The sequence below is a fragment of the Schistosoma haematobium genome, chromosome 3 (assembly GCF_000699445.3).
Source record: "Schistosoma haematobium chromosome 3, whole genome shotgun sequence".
Taxonomy (NCBI): domain Eukaryota; kingdom Metazoa; phylum Platyhelminthes; class Trematoda; order Strigeidida; family Schistosomatidae; genus Schistosoma; species Schistosoma haematobium.
Window position 1 is genome coordinate 47,724,733 of NC_067198.1, and position 26,902 is coordinate 47,751,634.

General features: G+C 38.0%; 1 protein-coding gene across 2 annotated transcripts; it reads right to left on the reverse strand.

Moving 5' to 3' along the window:
* Positions 1 to 280: 280 nt before the first annotated feature.
* Positions 281 to 16,734, reverse strand: NUP35_1 (Nucleoporin nup35). 2 transcript variants are annotated; one of them, XM_051214020.1, is made up of 8 exons: positions 16,685 to 16,734; positions 15,155 to 15,387; positions 9,619 to 10,037; positions 8,542 to 8,595; positions 7,359 to 7,428; positions 5,802 to 5,930; positions 2,587 to 2,943; positions 281 to 737 (listed from the first exon to the last, which is right to left on the reverse strand). In XM_051214020.1, exons 2-8 carry the CDS (start codon positions 15,377 to 15,379, stop codon positions 672 to 674), a joined length of 1,320 nt encoding a protein of 439 aa, XP_051070047.1. In that variant the 5' UTR covers positions 15,380 to 15,387; positions 16,685 to 16,734; the 3' UTR covers positions 281 to 671. The 2 variants fall into 2 exon arrangements, with proteins under 2 accessions (XP_051070047.1, XP_051070048.1); XM_051214021.1 differs by having other exon boundaries at positions 398 to 740.
* Positions 16,735 to 26,902: the final 10,168 nt, after the last annotated feature.

Consider the following 26,902-nt stretch of genomic DNA (forward strand, 5'->3'; position numbering starts at 1 on the left):
AGTGCTTCAACGATCACGTACACAGTACCTAATTTATTTATTTATTTGAACACATAAATATTGGTACACTGGGGCACCAGATACAAATGCGCCACACAAATCTCATTTGATTTTTGTGAGGGATGTGATACTGTCCGGGTGCCCAAACCGAAGTAGGTGGTATTCCTAGGGGGCCACACCCGGGGCTTTTGACCTAAAGGTCTAATCCACAAGGCAGTGGAGCATCGTAAAGAGATGAAATCCCATGGTAGCCGGTAACCAACGACTGGTTCATACACCATTTGTTGCTTCAGGATACTGGAGCCCATTGGTTTGAAATCAAGGTGTTCCAACTCGCCTAGGTGGACTCTCCATGTCCATCAACCCGGTTAAGACTCAACAAATAATACCGAATACTTTTTTTATTGTAGTTTACTTCATAAAATCTTTTGAATAATAAGGTGAACAAAAAAAATTAAGAATAAGATTGTTGTATAAAGATAATTCAATACTTCTATTTCACAAATGGTTAAAAAGAAGGTGAAACAATAACTGTTTATTTTAAAAAAAAAAAAAGAAGAAACTGATTGTATGTAATATTGAGACATGGATCAACGACAATAAATGATACATTTAAACAAATCAGTCTATTGAATGGGAATACAGATATGTCAAGTGGTTTTTTTTTGTTTCTATGACCAGCCAAACATATAACCTAATGCTTTAGAAAATAATCCTGAATCTCTATCCTGTCGAACCTACTCAATGTGATGAAGAAGAAGAAGGAGAAGAAGAAAAAATAGACGATAGTAATGAATGAAACAATTAGTTTCAATGAAATTAAAACGATAATATATAAATCTATATTGTTAGTAGGAAGTATAAACACAGTGGGTTTTGAGATAGTAGATAAATGATTAGTGAAAAGTTGTGAAGTGGTTGATTAATCTAATCTATAAAACAATTACTTCTTTAGAGACACAAAACTGAATGACAGTCGCCATTAAATCCTATTGGACAAAGTCAGTCAGTCATCTACAACGTAGGACCAGGAACATATACACATCGGTTCAAGTTACCATACCTCATTAGCACAATAAGATGAACACCAAATTCATAGAAGTAGTTAATTCAGTGGTGGTAATATATAGAAGAAGGATTGCTTATAAGGATATAGTACAGGAAGGAAGAATTAGTTGGTAGAAAGAAAAATATGAAGTAATTTTAATCTCTTAGTTTAAGGGAAGACAGAGAGTATATACACCGACGCCATTGTGATCGATTCTGAGCCATGTCATCCACAGTCTACAACCATTGGTTACAGTAGTCACGCGGATCCCAACCAAGTAGTCTGCATCTACCTACATGGCTCAAACTAGAAGTTAGTGACTTTGTGAACTGATTCCGCGTTTTGGTTTGGCCGCCACTAACCCACTGGACATAAGAATTATCTAAATTCAAGCACGATTAATCTATTCTATGTTTGAATTAGAGAGAATATTAAGTAAGACTCTACTTGGAGACAATTCTGGTAAGACAAACACATTTTAAGGCAAATTACATTAACTATCTTAATTATCTTTAATTATCTTTATATTTTCCGCCTATGCCAATCACATTATTCTCACTTATGCAGTTAATAATCTGTTCAATATAATTAACAACCCTCTTTTTCATGAAAACTTCTCACATTTTCTGCTGACTATCAACTAGAACACCAAATGAGTTGAATCAAACAATCTTTCATTAGTTAAACTGACAAATAGTTCGGCAATATAAACTACATACCAGCTTACAATAAGTACATAGATAAGTTTGTTTTTGACGTAAATTTGAGCGACAGATTTATAGTTAATTAAAATATGATCAGAAGATGATTTTGTGGAAATTTTAGTAATTTAATAGTTGAATTCATGAGTTAATTAAAGCTAGGCCACCATAGAAAACCTGGAAGGACTAGACGACCGTTTTGTCCTAGTATGGGACTTCTCAGCAGTGCGCATCTACGATTGGTTGAAGTTACACATTAACACTGTTGAATGCCGGCTCATTGATTTGGTGTTCATCTTATTGTGCTAATGAGGTATGGTAACTTGGACCGATGTGTATATGTTCCTGGTCCTACATTGTAGCTGACTGACTGACTGACTAACTTTCTCTAATGTACTAATGAAAATACAGTAAATTGAATAAAGATTTTATATTACACTTATTCTCATTTCATATCCTTTAACCTATGAAACTGATACAAAGCATTACATCAAGTACTCGATGAAATATTAGGCCAGTGGTATTTAGGACAATGGTAGCTTTTTGAATGTGATTACACAATTCACTGATTATGTACATAACCCGGTGAATTTTAAACTATGAAAAAAAGAGCTAATCAGTAATTATTAAGTAATATCAATGAATCGTATTAACTAAGATCCTTGGAAATAAACTTCACAACACAGTAGTAACTAAACATAGATAGAGTGAGGAGTCCTACACTGAGATGAAACACCCATTTAGTCCTTCTTCGTTTTCAATGATAGTCAGTCTAGTTACGATCAGTTTGTGATTTAAACTATGGAAGTTTGATAACAATTCAATAATGAGACTTACACTCGTAGTTCGTGATAAATTTGTTGGTCGTGTCGATGCAGCTAGTGATCGCATAGAATTATGTCTTCCAATATTATTTGCTGATTTGTCTGTAAAAATATTAGCAGAATCAATGCCAGAGTTAGTTGCACCATTACCAACGCCGACGACACCATTCAATGACCTTAGTCCGCTTAAATCGCGTAATGGTGTTTTATTCATTGCACCGGTTGTTGTTTTACAGTTTTCATCAGTAGTACGTTTCATATTCATTGGATTGTGATGACCATTTGACGGACTAAGAAATAAGGAATCATTCATGCTACATGGGTTTGTTTGCTTTGAAAACAGACCACACTTGTCATCATTCATAACTTCCTACCAATAAAAGAGAAAACATATTTGAAAAAAGTATGAAAATGACACGGAAAAAATACTAGAAAAGTACGAAGCTAAAATAGATAAGCTACGAATTCATGCATAAATATGTAACGTGATTTACTATTACCGGTGGTGTGTTTTCGCTAACCACATAGTCACAACACAAGATGATTTGGAGGTACTGCATTGAAGTATGGGAATGAAGAATCGGGGGCAGTAGTGATAGTTCATCTGACGCTATTATCTTTTAATGCCGGTCTCAATGGCTTAGATATATTTTATCAATGTGATCCCAGTGGCTTCCACATTGGGAATTATTTGTTGACAGTAAGATTGGGTGGGATAAGTCGAGAGGTGGTCGAACCTATGACATGACATAGTGGTATGAAAGAAAGATGTATAGAACTGGCATCTGCCAGTTCACCAACACTCTCCGTTAGCAGTTCTAGAGGTGGTGCAACTCAGTGACTTGAAGCGTTATGAGACATAACTCAGAATAGAAGCTAATTGTAATATCCTACGGTGGTTTTCTTTTACATTCTTCATAAAAGTGAGAGGGACTCTTAACTGAAAGTGGTTTTTGTTGGTTACACACATGGTTTACTATTCTTATTTAGTCATCTTTTAACTGTACTTCTATTCCCTCATTGTGTTCCTTATGATTTTATCTCCTTGTTTTGTCTAGCGCATACTTTCCTTGGTGCCTAGTTATACCAGATTTACAATTATTCGCTAACTCTGGAATACAACTCTCGGAAATACAACGCCAATGGAAAGTCACAATACAAACAAGTTCAAAGAATCGTGAGCAACGTACGTTTTGCATGACTTATGAGAGATAATACTCAAGAATATTTTAAAAACTATCAAAAAACTATCAATACAATAAATAATGGGGTGTGGCAACTCGAACTGATGTACGTACGTACAAAGTTCTACGCTGTTACTGACTGACTGACTAAAAACAAATATTTTATAGTGTCGGAACAACGTCACTTAGTAAAACGATACTTACTTACTTACTTACTTACTGGTTAGCGTTTTTTTCTGACGAGTTAGTTTTCTACGGGATGGGGTCGCTAACCCCATACCCAACCCTCCTCCTTTATCCGGGCTTGGGACCGACAGTAGCCCCAGAAGGGCTCCAGGCGGAGTGAAACGATAATATCTTAGGATGGTTTAGAATTATTTCAATTTCATTTAAACTTTTAAAATAGAATTATCACACATAATGGAAAAGTAATGAAAGCAAGATGAAAGGTAACATATTAAGAACTTCTTAAACCTACACTTGTAAGCCAGTCAGCTACAACGTAGGACCAGGAACATATACACATCGGTTCAAGTTACCATACCTCATTAGCACAATAAGATGAACACCAAATTCATAGAAGTAGTTAATTCAGTGGTGGTAATATATAAAACAAAGATTACATATAAGGACAGAGAACAGGAAGAAAGAAATTTATAAAGTAATTTCAAAGTTTAAGGGAAGACAGAGAGTGTATACACCTACACCATTGTGATCGATTCTGAGCAATGTCACCCACAGTCTCCAACCATTAGTTACGATAGTCACGCGGATCTCGACTAAGTAGTCTGCATTTACCTACATGGTTTATACTAAAAGTTAGTGACTTTTTGGACTGATTCCACGTTTTATTTTCGCCATCCCTGACTTTCTTCCAACCATCCCCAACACCGGTTAGCATTGCACGTCGTGGTAATCGGTGTTCAGGCATACACAACACGTGGCCCAACCATCTCAGTGGATGAAGATTCACAACCTCATCAACTGATTTATCATCATTCCCTAATACCCTACGTCTAACCTCACTGTTACTTACCCGTTGATCCCAGCAGATGCGAGCAATATTTCTAAGGCATCTGTGGTCAAATATTAGTAGCTTACGTGTATCTTCTACTTTTAATGGCCACGTTTCGCTGCCGTAACGTAAAACAGAACGAACTGCTGCGCAGTATACTTTTTTTTATTGAGACGGATATCTCACCTTCGTCATAAGTGACGTAAGTTGACGAAATCCAAACGAGCTTTTCGAATCCGTGCTGAGATTTCGTCAGACACCAACCATTAGGGCTGATCAGACTCCCAAGATAAGTGAAGTTGTCAACGCGTTCGACTACTTCACTCCCTATCCTTAGTTCGAGTGTTGACGCAGGCCAGTCCTGGTGGAACAACTTGCATTTAGAGAGATAGAAACGCATCTCAAACATCCTCGGATTGTTGCTCAGTGCTACCGAAAGACACTTCATTTTGTCAGCGTCTTCACCAAACAGGACTATGTCATCTGCGTATTGTAAGTCGATAAGTGGACCTCCTGATAGAAGATCAATGCCCAAAAATTCAGTCGACAAGAACTCCATTCCCATCAGCAGATCTAGACGAAGCTAAACGAAAATGGAGAAAGCGGACAGCCTTGACTGACACCACTTGAGGTCGCAAACGCAGATGACAGTTCGCCATAAGCTCTGACTCGACTAGTATCGTTCCAGTAAAGAGCTTTTACAAGGTTTATGTACTTCTGAGGTACGCCTTTCACTGACAGGCACTGCCACAGAATCTTGCGGTCAACGGAGTCAAATGATGCTTCTAAGTGAAGAAAGACCACCATTGTAAGGTATGAATTGTTTAGTGAGGATTGGGAACTAGTTAAATGTTAATAAGTGAAAACTAGAAAGTGTAGCTTCCTTAAAATACTATGAAATAAAGATCAAATTAAATATATGACCTGATGATTGACACTATTGAAAGTAATTTTATAAAATAGGCATAAAACTTCAACGCAAACATATATATATATATATATATAATTAAAAGACATTTCCACCCTTACCGAATCATTACAGACTGATACACCGACCATGGTATTATCCCCGAATACTTTGCCATTTTTACTTAAAGCACAATGAGCTTGCATTTTATTTTGATATTTAATATGCATCCAATTGCCACTGTTTGTAATCTAGAAGAAGTTTTGAAAGGAGAAACATAAATATAGATAATACAATGATTATAAACTAGAGATCCTGAAATTGGATAATAATGAATGGAAAATGATTATCATCAATTATTTAAAGGATTATTATGATTGTCAACAAATGGAATTAGACATGAGAATTCCGATATGGTGTTACATATATTCTTTGATGGATTGCGATAATAACGGTGGTACTGTGGTGTGAGCTACTTATGATTCACATAAGTAGTATATAACGATAGTCGGGATTAGAATGTATTTCAGTAGAAGTTCGATAAGGAAAGAACGGAAACGGAACGCAGTTGGCATGAAAATGCATGAACGATGAAATCTGTGACGATGAACTGATACTTGCAAAAGAAACAGTCAAGTTTGAGACGACTGGTTGATATTTTGAAAATTAAATATTTACTGTATGGTTCTCAGATTTTAGTGAGATATTCTGCAATTTCGTGTTCAAATACATTTGATTGCCCCCACTCGTGTTCTAGTTTACTACAGTACTTCTTGACTGATTATGAAACGTTCGCCATGTTACACTCGTCTTGCTTCACTCAACACAAGTAAATTTAATCACTATGGGATATGTGCGAGAATTCTAACCGAATGTGATTCGAGTGGTAAACTCTTGAAAATGTGAAAATGAGTTTTGCCTAGATGTATTCTATCACTGAATACAATTAAAATAATAAATTCATAGGAAATCATAAGTTGATCGGGATTTAAGAAATAAGGAATAGAATATTTTTGGACTCTGAAACAACATAAACCCACAATTTTACAAGTGATTCGGTCCAGGAATCCAACCCAGTGATCTAAAGGTACAGTAAATGTTGCAAAACCTGCAGGTGGCTCTTGGGTTCAACGGTGTATTATATTGCACTGTTCATTGCAAAAAGGAGCCCGTAAACAAAAAAACATCCGATGTTGACCATTTTCCCAATCGTTCTTCAGTTCGTTACACGAACCATCTTCAGACTGCACAAATCTCCTTACTAAACACCTTATTCAATCAGTATTATGTGTTACAATGTGCTATTGCGTAATCAGTATTAATAACTGACTGGTTACTTTTCTATTCTCCGTATTAAGTAACCTATTCCCTGTTCCCACTTCTACGCATTTATTTTAGTTTATTCTCTGTATATGCTGAATCAAGAGCTCTCGTTTTATGTTTTATTCTTACTTTTAGATATTCATGGGCTGACCAAACCAAAGTCACTTGACCGATACTAAATTTATATTCAGTTACAAAATCTATCGACCAATGTACAGTTATAACTAAGAGGTAATTAAGAAAAAAAGAGCTCAGATTGCATAAATAGTCATTTAATTTGATTATCAAAGTTATACTACTGACTCACAATAAGTACTATGAGTTAAAACACAAAAGATATAAAATCACACACTAACCACATGTTTTTCTATTGTACCCAATTGAGCGAACTGGTTAAGAATAAATGCAGCTCGTGATGGAGGGAACCTAAATTTAGGTCGTAATAAGATAGAAGAAAACTTTCTGAAGTTTGGACATAAAGTAGATCATAAATCATAACCTACTAAATGCGAGATAGCTTACGATAGGTTACATTTTATTGCTTAAATTTATTAATCTACCATTTCAGTCAATCACAAACAACGTAGAACCTGGCATAAAACTGCGCAAGCTTAAGTTCTCATACCATGCTAACACAATGAGTTGGAGTTATCAAAATGAACACCAAAGAATAAATGCATCTAAACTACTCCGACTAATTCTGAGCCATGTCACCCAACCCCTCAAAACATTGACAACGGTTAACGCGCGGACCCTAATCAGGTAATCTGCATCTACCAACATACTCTAGTTCAATGGTTGACGACTCCATGGAATGATAACATATTGATTTAGCTGCCTCTTGTTTTCTTCCAACCTATTACCATTCCACCCAACAGTGTGCATTGAGGTAAGTGGTTGGGCGTACATAAAATCTGTTCCAACTGCCTAGGTGATAAGGTTTCTTGATGTACTATCTCTAACTAATAGCCTGCGTTTAACCTACGAGCTGCTTACTTACCACATACGAGCAATCCTTCGAAAATTTTTCTGATTAAATACGACCAAGCCATACAATTTCGAAGTAATTAAAGCTGTTTTGCAGCCCCAAAACAATACAGAAAAAACTGTTGTATAGCATTTTTGCTTATTGATAAGTGGATGGATATCTTAACTATGCAACAAACGGTTCGAGTTAGCAAAAGTTATATGAACCTTTTTGAGAGTGATGGGATTTCGTAGGTCAGCAAGCTGCTGCAAATAAAATTTTCTTGGTAAAATAAACAACTTCACTTCCTACGGCCAAATTAGGGATTAACACATCCCTAGGTTTGAACCCCGCTTTAGCTCCTTCGGTTTAGGTAGCCGGAGAGTATTATTAACCTTTACAATTAAAGCATGGCTCAAAGCCAAGTACATGAATCGATACCTGGAGATGAGTTAATAATAATATTCACATTTAAAGTGCTTTTATTACTACACATGGCATGAGTAACCTTAAATGTGTACTGTAATAATGTTAACATAGAGAAGGATACATCAAATAGTCAACACACATACCCGAAAACAGTTACCCAACAATCGTGTGGATTCGCATTATCAAAGTCGTTGGAACTAATAAGCATGAAAAAACAAATAGGAAAGAATAATAAGGTTAAATGAATAACAGTTAACAATGCTTACTTAGAAATCATTCATGTATACATTAAGTTTCTTAAACAGATTAGGTCAATCTTCAATTATTGTAATGAATGGTGATAATGTTATCTTTTCGAACTCATTGTTACATTTCACATTTTATTTGTATTGTAATCAACTAGAAAGTTTATGGAAAATGAAGTAGTTAAGTATATGAACAATAATTGGCCAATAAACATCATAATAGGCGCATATTGATTTACTCGTCGAAATGTAACCATTTATGATTGAATCTACAAAATTGATGAGATAGATAATAGTTCATGGAAAGACTATTAAAGATCAACAGTGGACTTTACATATAATCTACAAAGGAAAATTTTAAGCAGAATACTCAATACTTGGAAAGCAGATAGATGTCACTAGTAAACGAAATGGACCAACAACAGAATGACAACAGATTGACTCCTTGTAAAGTAGTTACGTACATGTTTATATCAATTAATTAGTAGATTCTGCTTTGTGAGACTATTTCATTAGCTTATTTTGATGGATAAGTAACAGGGAAAAAATTAACTTCATAAAGATACTCGACATAATCGAATAAACATGTACATGGTTGTGGTTCTTAGTGCAAACTAATAGTAACAGCCAAAAAGCGAAGGGGATTTTCGATGTCTGCAGGTTTTCGGATATACTATAGTGTAAACCTGACAGTGACAAGTACTGACAAAACCTTCTGAATAATAATATATTTTTAACTGCAAATCAAGGAATATGCCACCCGTTTACATTTTATGGCATGAAAAGTGAGAATCTAATCAGGGCGACATTTATTTGAGCTCATATAAATTACTTGGGAATAAAGTCAAATTGTTATTAACTTTTCATAACCAGGATCACTTCCGTTACTTTAGTGTAGCATGTTACCCACAAAGCTCATTTGAATAAGTGTGCCCAAGTGAACGAGTAAAGTAAATATTTGGAGAAATGGGTTACCTTCGATGTGAAAGCAAAGCCTCCGCTAAACGATCAGGTGTACTAATAACATCTTGCTTCTTATTCCCATCGTTTATATTTGCAAGAATACTGTTATTATGGAGTGGTGACCCAACTAAAAGTGGGCGATTATTTACAACATTATGCAAAGGTGTTCGATGATAACTAGAATCACCCGGTGACTGGAAAGGACTAACACCTATTTGTTTTACAGGAGGATTCGTCGATGAACCAAGAGTGTAATTTGGTGTACTGTGTTTTATTCCACCGAAATTGTCTGCGCTGGGCTTTGAACGGACACCAGCACCACCAACGGTTGACCACATACTTCGTGTAGGAGGTGATGTTAAACGACGTCCAATTGACTCATGAGCTTGACTTAAATAGCGTGGTTGCAGTTTGTTGTTATACTGTGAAGCCTAGAAAAATATATAAAGAAATCATATGAACGATTGATGTAAAAAAACAGTGTTCATAATTGTAACTTCTCAAATAAAATAGGTCCCTATCAAAATTATGCAAAAATCGATTAGTTCGAATCGCTTACAATTTGAAACAAAAAAGTTATTTGGAAATACAAGCAAAAAGCTTATGAATAGTGGATCACCACATAACGACTTTATATATGGCAAAGAATTATTATTTATTTATTTGAACACAGAAATATTGGTACAAGAGAGCACCAAATATAAATGCGCTACACAAAACAATGAAAATTCGAGAAGAAAAAAAGAAGGTAAGGAGAGTAAAAACAACGAACAATAACGAACAGATTAGTGTAAGGTAGTGCAATAATAATAACAGCAATAATGTGGAAAACGGAAAAGTACAATCAGAAGAAATCTTTCAGGTAAGGGAGACACAACCACTTTTTACGAAGAAAGTAAAAGAAGGTTACAGCAGGATCGCCACTGGCTTCTATTCTGAGCCATATCTGATAATGTCTCTAGCCACTGTGTTGCACCATCTCTAGGACCTCAATTAGGAAGTTGTGAAGGACCAACAAAAGCCAGTCATGCACAACATTCGTTTATACCTCAACACTATGTCATATACCGACCACCTCTCCACTCTTCCCAACCAGTTCCAGCATCGACAAATAATGCACGACGTGGAATTCTCTGGGACGACATTCGTAGAACATGTCCAAGCCACCAAAGTCGATGTTTCAAGATGGTGATACCAATTGGATTATCGTCTCTGCGCCCGAACACACGATACCAAACCTCTGCATTACTAACATGGCGTTGCCACTGCATGTCAGCAATCCTTCGGAGACAGCGATGATCGAACACAGAGAGTCGTCTAACATCCTCAACTCGAAGAGGCCAGGTTTCACAAGCATAGGACAAAACTGCTCTCACCGGCGCATTATAGATTCGACCTTTTACAGCCAAACTAATATCACGAAGGCGCCAAAGATGACCCAGATTGGCATAAGCCACTCCGGCTTTCAATATACGTGCATTGATCTCATCACTCACGCCACCACCAGCACTTACGCAGCTAGCTAGATACACGAACTTCTCAACTACTTATATCTGCTCACCACCCAGGGTGAGTACAGGATTAGAATCCTGCCAGTCTTGTAGAAGTATTTTGCACTTCGAAGGTGCAAAGCACATATCATACCTACGGACGTTGGTTGTCAACTGATTAACTGCGGATTGCATGGCTTCGGTATCATCGTACACTAAGACAATATCATCCGCATACTCAAGGTCGAGAAGTTTTTCTCCAGGCAACAGATCCACACCACCATTACTTACATCCATCAGAGCTGTTTCCAGAATGTCATCGATGGCAAAGTTAAAGAGGGATGGTGAGATTGGGCAACCCTGCCTAACCCCACTGCTCGAATGGAACAATGGAGAGAGGTGGTTGTATGCCCTCACTCTGCCTGAGGTGTTTTTATATAGGGCTTTTAGGATGTTACTAAACTTCTCAGGCACACCCTTCTTCAATAGACAATCCCAGAGAACAGTCCTGTCCAACGAATCGAAGGCAAACCTGATTTTAAAAAAGACTATTATAAGTATGATGGTTTTCTAATAATTGGCGGAGGGTGAAGATATGATCAATACATCCTCGACCGGAACGAAAACCAGCCTGCTCCTCGTTAGTTAATCTTTCTCGGGTTTTCAATAATCTACGAAGTATGACGGAGGCCAGTAGTTTGGACACAATCGGAAGTAGACTTAATCCCCATAGTGGTTATAGAAGCGACGCAAACCCTTTTTAAAAATAGGGACAACTATCGATTCATTCTACGACGTTGGAACACTTTAGCCAGAAACAGGTTGTGATCTGCCCACAGTTGCAGTAGACGGTCCCGTTATTTGTCCTGAGATCAACAAGTCCCCATCGGCCACTTAAACGACTCTCTTCTGTGTCTAGACGCCCGACCTGAGAATTCAAGTCTCCGGCTAGTACTACAATATCTGTCGAACGCACATTCTGGAGAAGAACAGATAACTGGTGGTAAAACTCATCCTTGATTGCATCCGGGCTGCAATCTGTCGGAGCATAGGCGGGGATGACGAAAAGACATCGTTTCTCACGCCGATTTCTCCTCACTTTGATGGAACTCTTTAATCTAACAGCACATAACCGACTATTAATGGGGATCCAATCGATTAGTGCTGCCTCAGCTCTAGCGCTTAGTGCGACACCAACGCCAGCAAGACCAGACGAAGATGCCACAGGGTCCCCGGATAATCGCACGTAAAACAAGCTTATTGAAGCGACAGATGGAGAGCGAATTTGTAGTACTTCACCAGAGTCTTGAATACGGGTCTCGGATAGACAACAAACGTCGATACTAAGACTTTCCAAAGATATAGCCAGCCCTATCTGTTGTCGTTTAGACAGGACAGGGTTCTCACCACAGGGGAGTTGCTGTATAAATTGAAAGTAAGGATACATAAAGTGGAAACAAAAGAGATTGAATAATTGACGTAGTAAATAACAATAATAGTAATAATGTGAATCGTTTGATTGTTAATCGAAGCAATACAAGTACTTTCCATAAATATCGACATTTCATCATATTTGTGTGTGGGCTGTGATACTATCCGGGTGCCCAGACCGAATCAAGTGGTTTTCTTTGAGGGCCACACCCCGAGTCTTTGACCTAAGGCTCTGGCCCACAAGGCAGTGGAGCATCGTGAGGAGATGCAGTCCCATGGTAGCCGGTGTCCAACGATTGGTTCATACGCCATTTGTTCCCGCAGGATACTGGAGCCCATATGCAACATTGGCTTGGGATCCGGTTAAAGCGCCGGACATTCGCTTTTCGTCCTCTCATTTTCGTAAACAACACCCCTGTCACGAGAAGGCAGTGAGTATGACTTCCCCGGCAGAGGCTGTATACGCGTGGCCTTGTGAGAGTATTTCGAGAGGGAGGGCGGGCCCACCTCACTCTCGGCCATACCAGGGCATTTGGGGGCAAAGTCCAAGAGGACAAATACCATCAACCTACATTCAATTGTTCGAATGAGGTACACCTAGTGTGTGGAGGTTAACACGAAAAATATATGGCTTTTTAAGCACCAACTGGATTAGATTATTATTACTAACCAGTCATACCTCAGGTATAAGAAGCACTGCAAACACAACTCTTAAGATGGTCTATAAAGATTGTTTTTGATCTATGAGAAATATCTGTACCAGTATTTATCTAACCAGCAACTTTTGCTGTCCCAACGATCACGTTCAACAGGATTTAATATTTTATGACTCTCACAACCCATTAAAACGCTAGACGTGAATTATGCATAGTGCGTAAAAACCCATGAAATCATCTAGTTCAGTCAGTCAGTCAGTAACAACGTAGAACTTCGTACGTACGTAAATCAGTTCGAGTTGCCACACCATATTAGCACAGAGATGCAGTTGTCGACTCAAATTCCGTAGTGGTAGATATAGTAGAAGTATAAGCAGTAATCAAAAAGATTAGGGTTTGAAGATGTTATTTAAAGAGTATAATACAGTGAAATAAATTTGGAAAGAAAATAAAGGACATGAAGAATTCAGAAGATTAGAATTTGGGAGGACACAAAGAGTGGATGCACTTGCGCCATTGCAAACGATTTTGAGCCATGTCATTCAGGGTCTCTAACCATCGGTTGCTATCATCTCGCGGTCCCCAACCAGGTAGTCTACACCTACAAACACAGCTCAGTCTACTTGTCAGTGACTTCATGGACTTGTGCCATGTTTTGGTCTGACCGCCCCTAGCTTTCTTCCAACCTACTCCTATACCACTTAACATCGCACGTCGGGGCAGTCGGTGGTTGGGCATACGTAACACGTGTCCCAGCCATCTCAACTGATGAATTTTCACCAATTCATCAATCGATTTGCCATCCTTACCTAGTACCCGTTTCCTAAAAACTGCGTTACTCACTTGATGGTCCCATGATATACGAGGAATGTTTCGAAGACATCTATGATCGAATACTAGTAACTTACGAATATCCTCTACTCTTACCGGGCATGTCTCACTGCCATAAAGTAGAACGGAACGAACTGCTGCACAGTAAACACGTCCTTTGGTTGATAGGCGGATATCTCGCCTACGCCATGAATGACACAAGTTGGCAAAAGCTAGTCGAGCCTTCTGTATCCGTGCTGAGATTTCGTCACACACCAGACCACATGGGCTGATGAGACTTCCAAGATAAGTGAAGCGATCGACATGCTCAATTACTTCACTCCCTATCATTAGTTCGGGTGTCGATGCAACCCAATCCTGAAGCAACATTTTGCATTTCGAGGGGGAGAATCGCATGCCGAGCATGCTTGCAACAATGCAAGCATGCTCGGCATGCGATTCTGAAAACTGTCAAATAAAATCGTTTTCAATTTATGATTTAGTAGTTAAGACGAATGGCTATACTTCGGAGCTAGCAAGGTTGCCCTTACTATCCAGCAACGCCGTGGGGAGGCCTTGGATCGGATTATGCTGCCACTTCAAAGACACATAGTAATATTGTTCGGATGCTTATAACGTCGTAGAACTGTTTTTTCCGTATCTGATCACCGTTGCATCTTCCAAGTTCATTGGAACTCACTTGTTAAAGCAGAAGAATAATATGCACTCCTTAAAAATAGTTCCACGGTGCGTCACAGTACAACTGTGACGATTACTAATCCGTTTCACTAGAGAATATGAGACCAATCAAAACAGTTGTCGAGTGGTGTAATTTCAACTACATCCTTATTTAAAAAAGACAATAAATAAGATTCAGTTTACTTATAATATGCATTATATTATTAAATTGCTTTATGCCATGACCATGAACTATCACATAATCGGTTGTCATTCAACTGTCAAGACACAGCTGTACTGTTCCCAAACACAGCAAATAACAAAAAACATGTTGGTTAGGTCTAATTACTAGAATTAGGAACAATTACCACCATGAAATCTAAGTAGCTTATAGGTGCTTATACTCACTGAAGTGTGAGTTTAGATATTATATAGATAATATAACTACAAAACCTCCTTCAATACAATACTTGAAAAACTCACTGGTATATTGTGCGAATTCCCAGAAAGTGAAAATGCATTTTGGCGTGAAACTTTAGATTCTGAGCTTGTCGATACCGTCTCTAGGACCTGTGGATTTTCACTCATTAAAAATCCTGGAAGATATTGGCAAGTGCCTGGTGAAGTACTTGACCCTGTCCCAATCGAGTTTACTGGAGGAGAACCTAGAGTCATAGGTTCAGTATGGCTGAAAGCAGAACTGTGCATCGTTCCTCCTTTACAAAAGAAACCACAAATACGATGAGCAAACTTGTAATAAGGTCCAATTTTTATATTAAATATTTACATTTAAAACAATCGATGACCACCCTATTAAAAACCCCTGGCCCAATTTCGCTGACCCAGAAACCTACTCACTGAGGCGAAACATGAGAAGATGGATCGAAGAGGTGTTAGGGAAAGGAAATTATCGGAGGGCGAACATAAACCCCAACAACCTACTTGTATAAAATCAAACACCTTTTGAGGAATCAGTGATTCTATAACGAATAAGGAATAGTCTTCCGACTGTTAAAGTAAGCAAAACGTTTGCAAAGTTTTTAGAAGAGTTAAAATATAACGAAACACAGAAAACAGACAATTAGAAAGCAAAATATATTGGCCTAAAGACTGACTGAATCTATCCATTTACGTGTCCTAGGTGGAACGCTATTCAAAAACTAAACTAACTGTTAAATGGTTAACAATTAGTCTTTTTTTGGTATCCAATATTGTGAAAATATAAGTGACAGAGTAGTTGCTGCTAGTTGCAGCACATCAGAATATTTAAACAGTAGATATTGAGGAATCAATAAAAGCCTGTCTTAATAGAGTGTTTCAAGTGATGAAAAAAAATCGAAGATTAGCTCCAGATATCGGAGTATTACTTTAGTTCCCCTTAGAGTATTTCATATTGTTTAAAAAACCTGAGATGAGTGTTAGAATCGCAAAAAACTCCCGTGAGCAATTATCGGATAAATAAGGGTCTAAACTTCACTACCTGTGCGGCAATACTCACGTGTAAATGGTTTTGAAACAATTTTGATCCAATATGCTAGACGATTTTCCGGTAGAAAATCCTGTAACATATCTCAATCTCCCTATTTTTGGGTGGAATTGGGGGTTTTCCACAAAGTCCAATGCTCTTTCTCAAATTCTAGTGGTTTTCCAAAAGTTTGGGGACTTTCTCAGATCTAGAGAAACTTCGGAATTTTCATGTCATTTCCGCTAAACAGGGAGATTAGGATACTAAAACTTCTGGAGTGTACATCTACGTCTTGTATGACAGTAGTCCGAGTTTCAGGACTATGTGCAGTAAATACTAATTAGATGATGCCAGATATTCAGAAACTATCGATATATGGAAGTTGTGGAGGTAAGGAAGAATACAAAATGATGCTAGTAGGTAGCTTTTCTTATCTCGAAATCAAATTCTGCTGGAAAAAGGGTGCCATAAAAAACGGTATTTAAAGCACTTTAAAATACATAAATAAATTTAACCACAACGAAAATTCGCATCGCCACACTACTAACACCGACGGACCACAAGTGACCTTGTGGTTATAGATCCCACTAAAAGACCCAGAGACAAATTTAAAACAATGCAAAATTCTTGATTTCAAACTACTTTCACTTGTTTCAAACAAATTTCTGTAATTGGTAATTGCTTAGCATTCAACCAGCCTGCAGGCCATACTTCCGACCACATCGACAAATCCAACATAACCAAGTTTGTTGTTACTCGCTATTTCCTGAACAGTCGTTGCCTTCTCCTTTCCATTTTTCTTTCAGTTCAGTAGTACCCGGAGGGTTATGCATCGCTCAGCTAACTCCGGCGCGCGACTACTCCCAATGTATTTGGAACCAGTCCAAACGCCTGTTGAATCTGGATGAAATGGCATGGCTCTTTCCAAAACATCCGGGAGTTGTATCACTGAAGATAGGGCAATTTATCGGTCCTGATTGAGGTCAAGGACAACCAGCGCTCATCAATTAATTGCAAGCCATGCATTGGCCCATGTGACAGTGGTCGCACGGTGTTTCTTGTGCTCACTCTTACTAGTATATTTTTGTATTAAGTTTGGTTGCATTGTACAGTGCCCCCAAATGCCATCCTAACATTGCTCCACTGCCTTGAGGATTAGACCCTTAGGTAAAAGGCTCCGGGTGTAGCTCTCTAAGAAAACCACCTGCTTCTCTCTGGACGCCCAGTCAGTGTCACAGCTCACACAGAAATCAAATGGATTGATAATTAAGACTGGAAATGCTATTCTCGCTTCAGTTAAAAATTCAGATAATTCACATCCATTGAAACCACTCATTTTTATTTTTCCTTTTTTACATACTATATCGTTTATCCACTCTCTTTTATTCTCACTCTATATTCTTTTATTCATTTATATTCTTCAATGGAATCGAGCTCCAAACACCAGAAAGTACGGCCCTTAATCCGCGGAAACACACATTGGCTAGTATTGTAAGCAAAGACAGGATAGTTATCTGGATGTAATTCTTTCTTTTGTTTCTCCAATTAACATTTTATTCTATGTTAAACCATGGGTTATCCCTTAATATACTTTCTTTTAACCACTGCCTGTCGATTTTCCCGTCTTCGAGTTCCATCGCCAAATAACGAAGACAATACTTCACAAACTTACGATTTTCCATACAGTGATGGCTACGTATCTGTCTAGACTCTTGGATTTATACTGAACCAGCCGAACGACAAAGTCAGCAGCATCGCGCACATGGAGTTAGTAGCAACGATGCATGCTTAAGCTGGTTCCTTTTCGATTTATACTATGTCACGGCTGACTATGTCATGGCTGTACACCAAATTTACCAGACAGTCTACATTTTGAAACTAATCCAGGCGAGTTCTATTAATTTGTGGGGTGATTTGTCATGTTTTTGGAATTTCATAACATGTATACGCTTTCACTTAGATTGGTGATATATATTTCGTATGAACCACTTCCCGAAACCGCTTTCTGCATAAATTATATTATTCAGCTTCAAGCGACAAAATACTACTATGATAAAGTGTGTTGTTCGTAGGAGAACCATATTATATTCAAAATTAATTCGACACTTCTCAGTTCTGACTATCATTTTTACATATTTATGAATGTTGCTAACTACAGTAACCACTTATGAAAATTCCCGATTATACCTGCCAAGTCCAACTCCCAAAATTTAATAGTAGTGACCCCGAGTTATGGTTTGCGCATTATTTCGCGGGACAATATCAAATCCGAAGAAATTCGCTATACAAACTTATGTTCTTTTCTCTCTCCTCCATCCGACAAAGGAGTCCACCATCACCACAACCATTCACCATCTTAAAATGAGAGATAATGAACCGTCTATCATTATCAGACGGCTAAAGAACTCAAAGGCTTTTCCAAGGATAAACATTAGGCTATAGGTCACCATTAAAAACTTAATGTCACCACCAAGGTTTACTGATCGGCAACAAATTGAGTGAAGCAGTCCTAAAACAAGGATGGATACAACCTCTCTCATGCTATGTGTAACATTGTTTGGATGCACAAAACCCTGACATTTCTCTATCTCATTTGGTGCGTATAGCAGATGGAATAATAGAAAAGGGTCCCTCAACTGGATTACGCACGATAAATCACTCACAAAAAGAACCATCAAAAGACCAAGTAATAGAAGGACTCATTGCAAATGTTAAAATTCTCACCTCGGCTGTCGCCAGAGTGCAAATGGGTAATAGAAACAGGAGCAGCTTACCACAACCGCAAGGATTCAAGCCACAGAACAGGTCGCAAATGTTCAGACATTCTGGGCAGTTCTGTTGGAATCAATCCAACAAAGTGTAGTCAACCAGACTCCCAAGAATATGGGGGAACGAATAACCTATCCTCAGATAGCGGAGAATTGGGAGGGGTGTCTAAACCGTCGCTTGTTTTATGTCAGTGACAGAAATTCGGGCTTAACTGTTTTAGTGGATATTGATTCTGTTCTCATTATCATTCCTCGGAACAAAACTGAGCTGGATCGAAAAACGTCCTTAGTTAAACTTCAAGCTGCCAACATATCTAAAATCTCGATGTTTAACCAGAATACGTTGACACTAGATTTGGGGTTCAAGAGGCAATTCCCATGGATTTTCACCGTGGCCGATTTAGATCTGGAAATACTAGGAATGTACTTTTTAGAGAGATGTGAATTTCTAGTCTACACTAAAAAACAACATTTGACACTGAAAGAAACTTCGGATTACCCAAAAGGTAAAGAAAGTCACATCACATCACCAAATGTGATACAAACGCCGCTACCTAAAATAGTACTTAACATAGTTCAGACAGCAAAGTCACCGCATCGAAGTATTGAAGTACAGCACCGGTATAATGACTTAAGTAATACTTATCCGATAAGTCCTGGGTTCGATTCTCGCGAAGCGGGATCGTGGATGAGCACTGCCAGGACGAAACGGCCATGCAGTGCTTTCAGGTTTCCCATAGTGGTCTAGCTTTAATTGACCCATAAATTCAACTATAGTGACAAGTATCTGTTAGTCAAACAAGCCTTCAAAATAAAAACCCTGGATCCTGATGCCAAAATTAGCGATAAGTGAACATATATCTCAGGGTCACAATTCGTAATATAATCAGGTAGCTCGGACCCGACAATGCCCCAAACGTCTAGTATTTTCGAGCCACCTAGAACAACAATATCCACTAGCTGCTCCCCAATTAACACTACAACCAGTTACTCATATTGGTTTCTGGATATCGTCACAAAACATTATCATGTCTTGATGATTATGTAATATGGCTAATAAAATTGATGAAACTTAATAAACTCGGTCGACAAATGAACTTATGGCATCACTAAATATTTCTGTTTTCTCGTGGTTATCTTCATTTATTATAGATGATTTCGGCATGCATTTCCGTCACTTATTCATTTAGCAAACACCTTAAAACTATTTCAGTCTAACTGAAGGTTTAGCGATACAATCATGCATGCAAATTATCAGTATAAGCAGTCGAGCAAGTCTCCCGCACACTGAAAACATAACTGTCGAATTTTACCCACAATTGGCTAAGGTCCATGCCATTGTCATGGACATGGGTTGGAATTTGTACTCCTCTTGGTTACAAATTATGTTTTTTTCTCTCTCTGATTGTCACATGAGCAGCACTCACTGTTTGTCATCCTGTAAAGGTCGAAGGCGTCGTACTGTATCGTGTCCCCTATATTTGTGACGCATATGTTTTGTCGATTTCAACACCCTATGATCACTCAAATTCATACAAACCGATCTCTATATTATCCAAAACTCGTTACGTGAAACTGGTTTGTATGCATTATCAACCAGTATGTATAAATATAAATAATTGGGTGAGCGCAAATAAGAACACTGAGTCTAGAGTATTTCCCTCACACATGCATGAACGCTCAACGAACTACCACCAGCTATCTGTACGAAATTCACATGATCAGTATTTATACTTATTAAACGAATTTATGATACCTGTTCATATGTATCAGTTGTATTACTAAATCCTATAACGGTTAAGCAATAAAGAGGTCGAGATAATCTTTCCGTAACCAAAAAAGCAGTATTAAACTTAACAAAACAACTGAAACACCAGCTGGAATTCTTCCTCTCCGCGGTTATACATTGTTCCGTCGGTTAGCCAACTAATGCTGACGCAAATAAGAATCAACTCATGCAGGTAGAATACCGAAGAACACTAAATAACTTTCTAATTTACACCAAAGATAATACAAATAACAATATTTATGCAATACTGAATATATTTCCATTTCTGGGCAAAAAATACACTGCCAAAAAGTTAAGCTATTAACCAATGGCTATTACTACTCATCTTAGTAATAATATATTTATTCAAAGACAAGTACACGCCCCTTTTACAGGCATGATCTACAAATTACATTTGTTGGCTCATAGCATGCTTCTCAAGTAGGGTCGTTAAATAAATGAAATCAATAAAATTGAATAACAGTACACTCGTGCAGATGTCTTGGAGTGTTAATGATTAGGTTTATGCTTTACTATTACATTGAGTACAGTCTCCAACTATTTTCCAAAGTGGTATCGCATTCACGCTGCACACCAGTTTCAATCTCAACATGGTCGTGCTAACTATTTATGCAATACAAATTTTTAGGTTTATAGTTGTTATAAAGTAGACTTGTGGAGCGCTTGGTGTGAACCATGACAATGAGAAAACGCGTACTTCGAGTCAGAAGTTCCATCGCTGTGCTCTCAGAGCAAGATCCTGAGAAAAGAAAAAAGAAAAACAGAAGAGCAGCAAGGCACTTGGATATGAACGCTAAACACTGCTTGACATTTTTTAGTGGAACAGACAGGTGCATGATAAATTAGATTACATTCATATTATCTCTCGTTAGAGTGAAATGAAGTCAGAGGTTCCATATAAGAGAATGTATTGATAAAGAACAATGATTTGTGATGTTCAACAAGTTGGAGTAGGCTCACATCAGGGGAAGTCAAGGTTGGTACAAGGGAAGCGGTTTATTAGAAGAGAGTGTGTATATAGAGAGTGAAGTGATAACATTACTAATGACCATATCTTTTATTGTCTAATTTTTTATTTCTTTTCTTTTTTTGTCCATCCGATGCCAGCCACACAATCCTAGTGTAAAAGTCTGAGTTAGCGTGTTACAGGTTGTCTTAGTAGAAAAGCTAATCCAGCATAAAATTGGAAACATGAGTCTGAGTGGTAAGCGTAGGAAGACAATCTATATCACAGATTGATTGACTTATTCTTAATCATTACTCTGAGTTTATTGTCCAATCTACTGACAATGCTGAGTGCATGATTTCTTGTATGTTAGCTTTCCAAACTTTAGGTCTGGATCGGGCTGACGCGTGCTCGTGATCGCCCGTCGATAAACATCTCCCGATCTAAATGACGACAAATAAAGGGCCCCACTAAAGACAATGGTATTTTCCTCACCGATTTGAACTTAACGTTTTGATCATTTATTACACATCAAGACTACTGTTTCCGTCTTAACTGAGTTACTTCCAGTCAAAGTGTTATCAGCAGTATCGTTTGTGTTGAAAGTAATTTTGTATCTTTACTGTGTATGTGTAGTGGCATTGGACCATAACCACACAATCTTCAAAGTTGAATACGAGATTACTCGGAAAATTGACGTTCAATATTTAACGCGGAGAAATACCTAACGATGGAGAAGGCGCGAACAGTTAATTGAATGAATGGGAGTTGATCGGATGGCATTGCTCGGCCATGCAGGCATGGTCCTTCTGAATGTTATCTTATATCTTTTATTCATATTAAATATATTGTTCCTTCCCTAGCCTAGCCTTGCTCTACATCATGTATTGGTAGTTGATACGATACAGTGAGTTGGTGTAGTCGATGGTGTGACTTCCACGATTAGGTCTATTATTAGAGCAGTGCTAATATGATAATAGACCCTTTTTCTACATTGGTGACGTGATGCGAACACGCAGGACTAAATAGTTATCTGGATCTAATTCTCAGTGTTCCTTCACCTCATCCTGTTTTAAATTATGCACTATCCTGTAATATATTTTCTTCCGACCACTGCCTGCCTAATTTCATATTTTCGAGTTCCATTGCCAAACAACAAGGGTGACACTTCTCCAAAAACATACGGCGAGTTTCAGCCATAAGTTTTCTGCAATCATAAGGTCATTTTAAATGGCTCGTGCAATGACGATCACGCAATTATCTGGATTCATTCGACTGTTCTGATCCGAGCGAGTGGCAAAAACGTCAACAGCATCAAGCACCCTGGAATTAATTGCCATACTGCATGTTTTGTTCTAGATACTTTTGGATCATTACTACTCCTCACGAATGGCGTTATGTATCTCGTCCACTGAATAATCTAATTTTCAAAAATAACCCAGGCGAGTTCAACTATATTACTGGACGAGTTTTTTGTACTTAACATGTATATATTTTCCAGTTGCTTTTGCCACATATTTGTAAGTGTCCCTGGGCTAAATGCAGTAACTTCTTATGGAATGTTTATGACGCGTCATATTCCTGCCTGAAGTTTCACAAGCAGTGTTAACTTTAAAATTATTTATCTGGACATGTTCATTATTTTTCATTTGTCATATACGTCAACAACCTACATGCTAACCTGGCCCGTACATACGTTACACTATATCTTCATGTCTTCTAAATTTAGAAATCATCTGAATCGCCTTTAACATTTATCAATAAACCCACCATAGTCGTTGTTGCTAATTGCATTTGGGTTTATGGATTGGTTTATCATATTAGCAGCCCAAAATGCGAACATAGTTTAGATAATAAGATTAAAAATTTAGGTACTATCAACTGCACTAGTAAAATAACTAAATCCTCAGGTAGCTGTTGGCTAAACAAACGTTTAAAATCAAAACTCCGTAGCCTACTAGAATTAGCACTAAACGAATATTTCTGAATTGAAATTTATAATTAAATTAGGCGTCTCGGATTATTTAACGTTATAAATTTCTGATAATTTCGAATCACCTAAAGCAACAATACCTATTTTTCCACTGACTAATCCTCAATCAACACTATAACTAGTTAAATGTAATAGTTTCAGGATATCGTCATAAAGCATTGTCATGACTTGACAATCACGTAATATGATTGATAAAATTAATGAAACTATTAACAAAATCGGTCAGCAAATTGACTTATAATTATCATTAAATAGTGTTTTCTCGATATCTTCATCCATTGCAGATGATTACAGTATGTTTGTTTATCAGTTGCTCATTCAATAAATATCTTAAATTCTTGTCAGTTTAATTGGAGGTTTAGAGACACAATCATGCATGCAAATAATCAGTATAAGCAGTCGAGCGAATCTCCGGGAAATTGAAAACATCAATGTCGATTTTACCCCAACAGTGACTAAGGTTCAAGCCATTATCATAGACATGAGTTGAAAGTGTAATCCCCTTGGTTGCAACTTATGTTCTCCCTGATAATCACATGAGCATCACTCACTATTAATCATCTTGTAAAAACTTATTTAGCCAAATACATCTTGCAGCACCATATCACTTAGTAATATGACAAAAAGGTTTAACTGAATTCTACATATTTAACAGCAAATAAATCCCCGAAATAAATAATTCTGTAAGTCTTCGAAATTGATTCTGACCTCATCATTCTTACTGAGCACAATTCAGCTGAAGGTGCTCGGTCAGCCATCCACGTCGAGCCACAAGTGGGTACGCCATGCTTCACATCCTTTGCAGCCGATGATCAGCTAAGACCAAACGCTTCTAGACATATCGATAGCTTTCCAAATCCATCTTCGAACTCCCTCATTTCCGACTTCTGATTTGAATGAATAAGTATCCTTCGACAATAACGGTATTACGTGTAAAGGAATTGTCAAACTCTGAACACTTACATTCTCTCATGTGCAGCCTCAGGTCACATTTCGTTCTAGCAACAAGTGCTAATATGAATGTAATCTAATTTATCATGCACCTGTCTGTTCCACTAAAAAATGTCAAGCAGTGTTTAGCGTTCATATCCAAGTGCCTTGCTGCTCTTCTGTTTTTCTTTTTTCTTTTCTCAGGATCTTGCTCTGAGAGCACAGCGATGGAACTTCTGACTCGAAGTACGCGTTTTCTCATTGTCATGGTTCACACCAAGCGCTCCACAAGTCTACTTTATAACAACTATAAACCTAAAAATTTGTATTGCATAAATAGTTAGCACGACCATGTTGAGATTGAAACTGGTGTGCAGCGTGAATGCGATACCACTTTGGAAAATAGTTGGAGACTGTACTCAATGTAATAGTAAAGCATAAACCTAATCATTAACACTCCAAGACATCTGCACGAGTGTACTGTTATTCAATTTTATTGATTTCATTTATTTAACGACCCTACTTGAGAAGCATGCTATGAGCCAACAAATGTAATTTGTAGATCATGCCTGTAAAAGGGGCGTGTACCTGCTCATGCAGAAATAAATTATTCTTATCAACTGAGAAGGCTTGGGATGTATTTCGAAATTTATTCTCAAATGTTATCGCTCCTCACATCCCTTGGACTACGCCAGGTGGGCCGAGAGACGTTGCACCATGGTTCAGTATGGAGGTTCGCATCTTTCTCCCTTAGAGAAGAAAAAATGGGATAGATTTAGGTTGCTGGGGACTGATGTGGCAAAATCTCAGTATCGAAAAGCTCGGAATACCTGTGCCTCGACCCTCCGTAAGTCTAGAAAGTTGTACGAGGAAAAAGTTTTAAGGACTCCATAGAATGTCCTAAACGTTTGTATTCACATATAAACCAAAGGACGAAAAGAAGGGGAAATATTCCTGCACTATGAGGAGACAGTACTGTCGCATCATTAGTGGAGGACGACTTTGGTAAGGCTCAAGTGTCCTCAAACTACTTTAGCAATGTATATACCATAGTAGCGCCCTTACCGTCAGCGTATACAGATCCCCCACACATACACTGGATAGCGTGACCATTAAAGAACTCGATGTCTTTGGTCTGCTAAATGAGTTTGACATATGTAAACCCACGGGGCCCGATGAATTGCATCCCAGGCTACTGAAGGAATTATCTAACATCTTTGAGAACCCTTTAAGTATATGCTTCAACCTATCCTTAACCCAGGGTCGTTTAAAAAAGACTGGAAGAACGCCATAGTAAGTCCTGTCTTCAAAAAAGGTACAAAACACAAACCTGAGAATTAACGACCCGTTAGTTTAAATAATGTGGTTGTTAAAATCTTAAAAAAGATTACTCGAAGGGAGCTGTTTGAGTACCTCGATGATAACCGGATCCTTTCAGAGAAGCAGCATGGTTTTAGAATAGGTTATACCTGTCTCACCAACTTATTAATCGCTCGTGAAAGCTGGTGCGCTATTAAGAACCAAAAGTTACCTGTAGACGTAGCCTACATTGACTTCAGAAAACCTTTTGACAACGTTCCGCACAACCGGCTGTTATATAAGTTAAGAAATGTCGGAACTGGAGGCAATCTATAGATGTGGATAAAAGACTTCCTAGTTGGGCGTCAACAAAGATTACGGGTGAACTCAAAGTTATCTAGCTGAGAAACTGTACTTATTGGAGTGCCCCAGGGTACAGTTTTGGGGCCAGTGTTATTCCTCTTGTATGTAAATGACCCTCTTCGTCTCCTATCATCATCGGTCTTGCTATATGCTGACGACATCAAGATATGGAGAACGATACGATGTGAGGGTGATAGCTTATAACTCCTAAATGACCTGAAGAAATTATCTGAATGGTCTCAAACATGGCAGTTGCCGATAAATACTTCCAAGTGTATTGTAATGCATACAAGTCATCAAGATACAAATACATACACGATGAATAACACTGAGCTACCTGTTGCTCAGGCACACAATGACTTATGAGTTATTGCTAGCCAAGACTTAAATACCTCTGCACACTGTAGTGCAATAGACGCCAAAGGTTTTCGAACTTTACGGTCAATACGTTGGGTTTTAGTCATGTTGACGCTAAAACGTTTTTGACTTTGTATACAGTGTTCGTACAGGTGGCTAGCCCCTGCTCAAAAGACTGCGTTTTTGAAAAAAAGGTCTTGAAAACAGCAACTAAGCTGATTCCTGGAATAGCAACGCTCCCATATGATGCTCGACTGGCCAAGCTAAATCTATTCATGTTCCCATATCGTAAAACCAGAGGCGACTTGATTACAGTTTTCA

Coding starts and splice junctions, on each gene's coding strand:
- NUP35_1 (XM_051214020.1), bottom strand. CDS start 15,379: ATGCACAGTTCTGCTTTCAGCCATACTGAACCTATGACTCTAGGTTCT. Junction 8,596..9,618: donor GCTTTGCTTTCACATCGAAG/GTAACCCATTTC, acceptor CATGCTTATTAG/TTCCAACGACTTTGATAATG. Junction 5,931..7,358: donor GTACAATAGAAAAACATGTG/GTTAGTGTGTGA, acceptor AACTTCTTCTAG/ATTACAAACAGTGGCAATTG.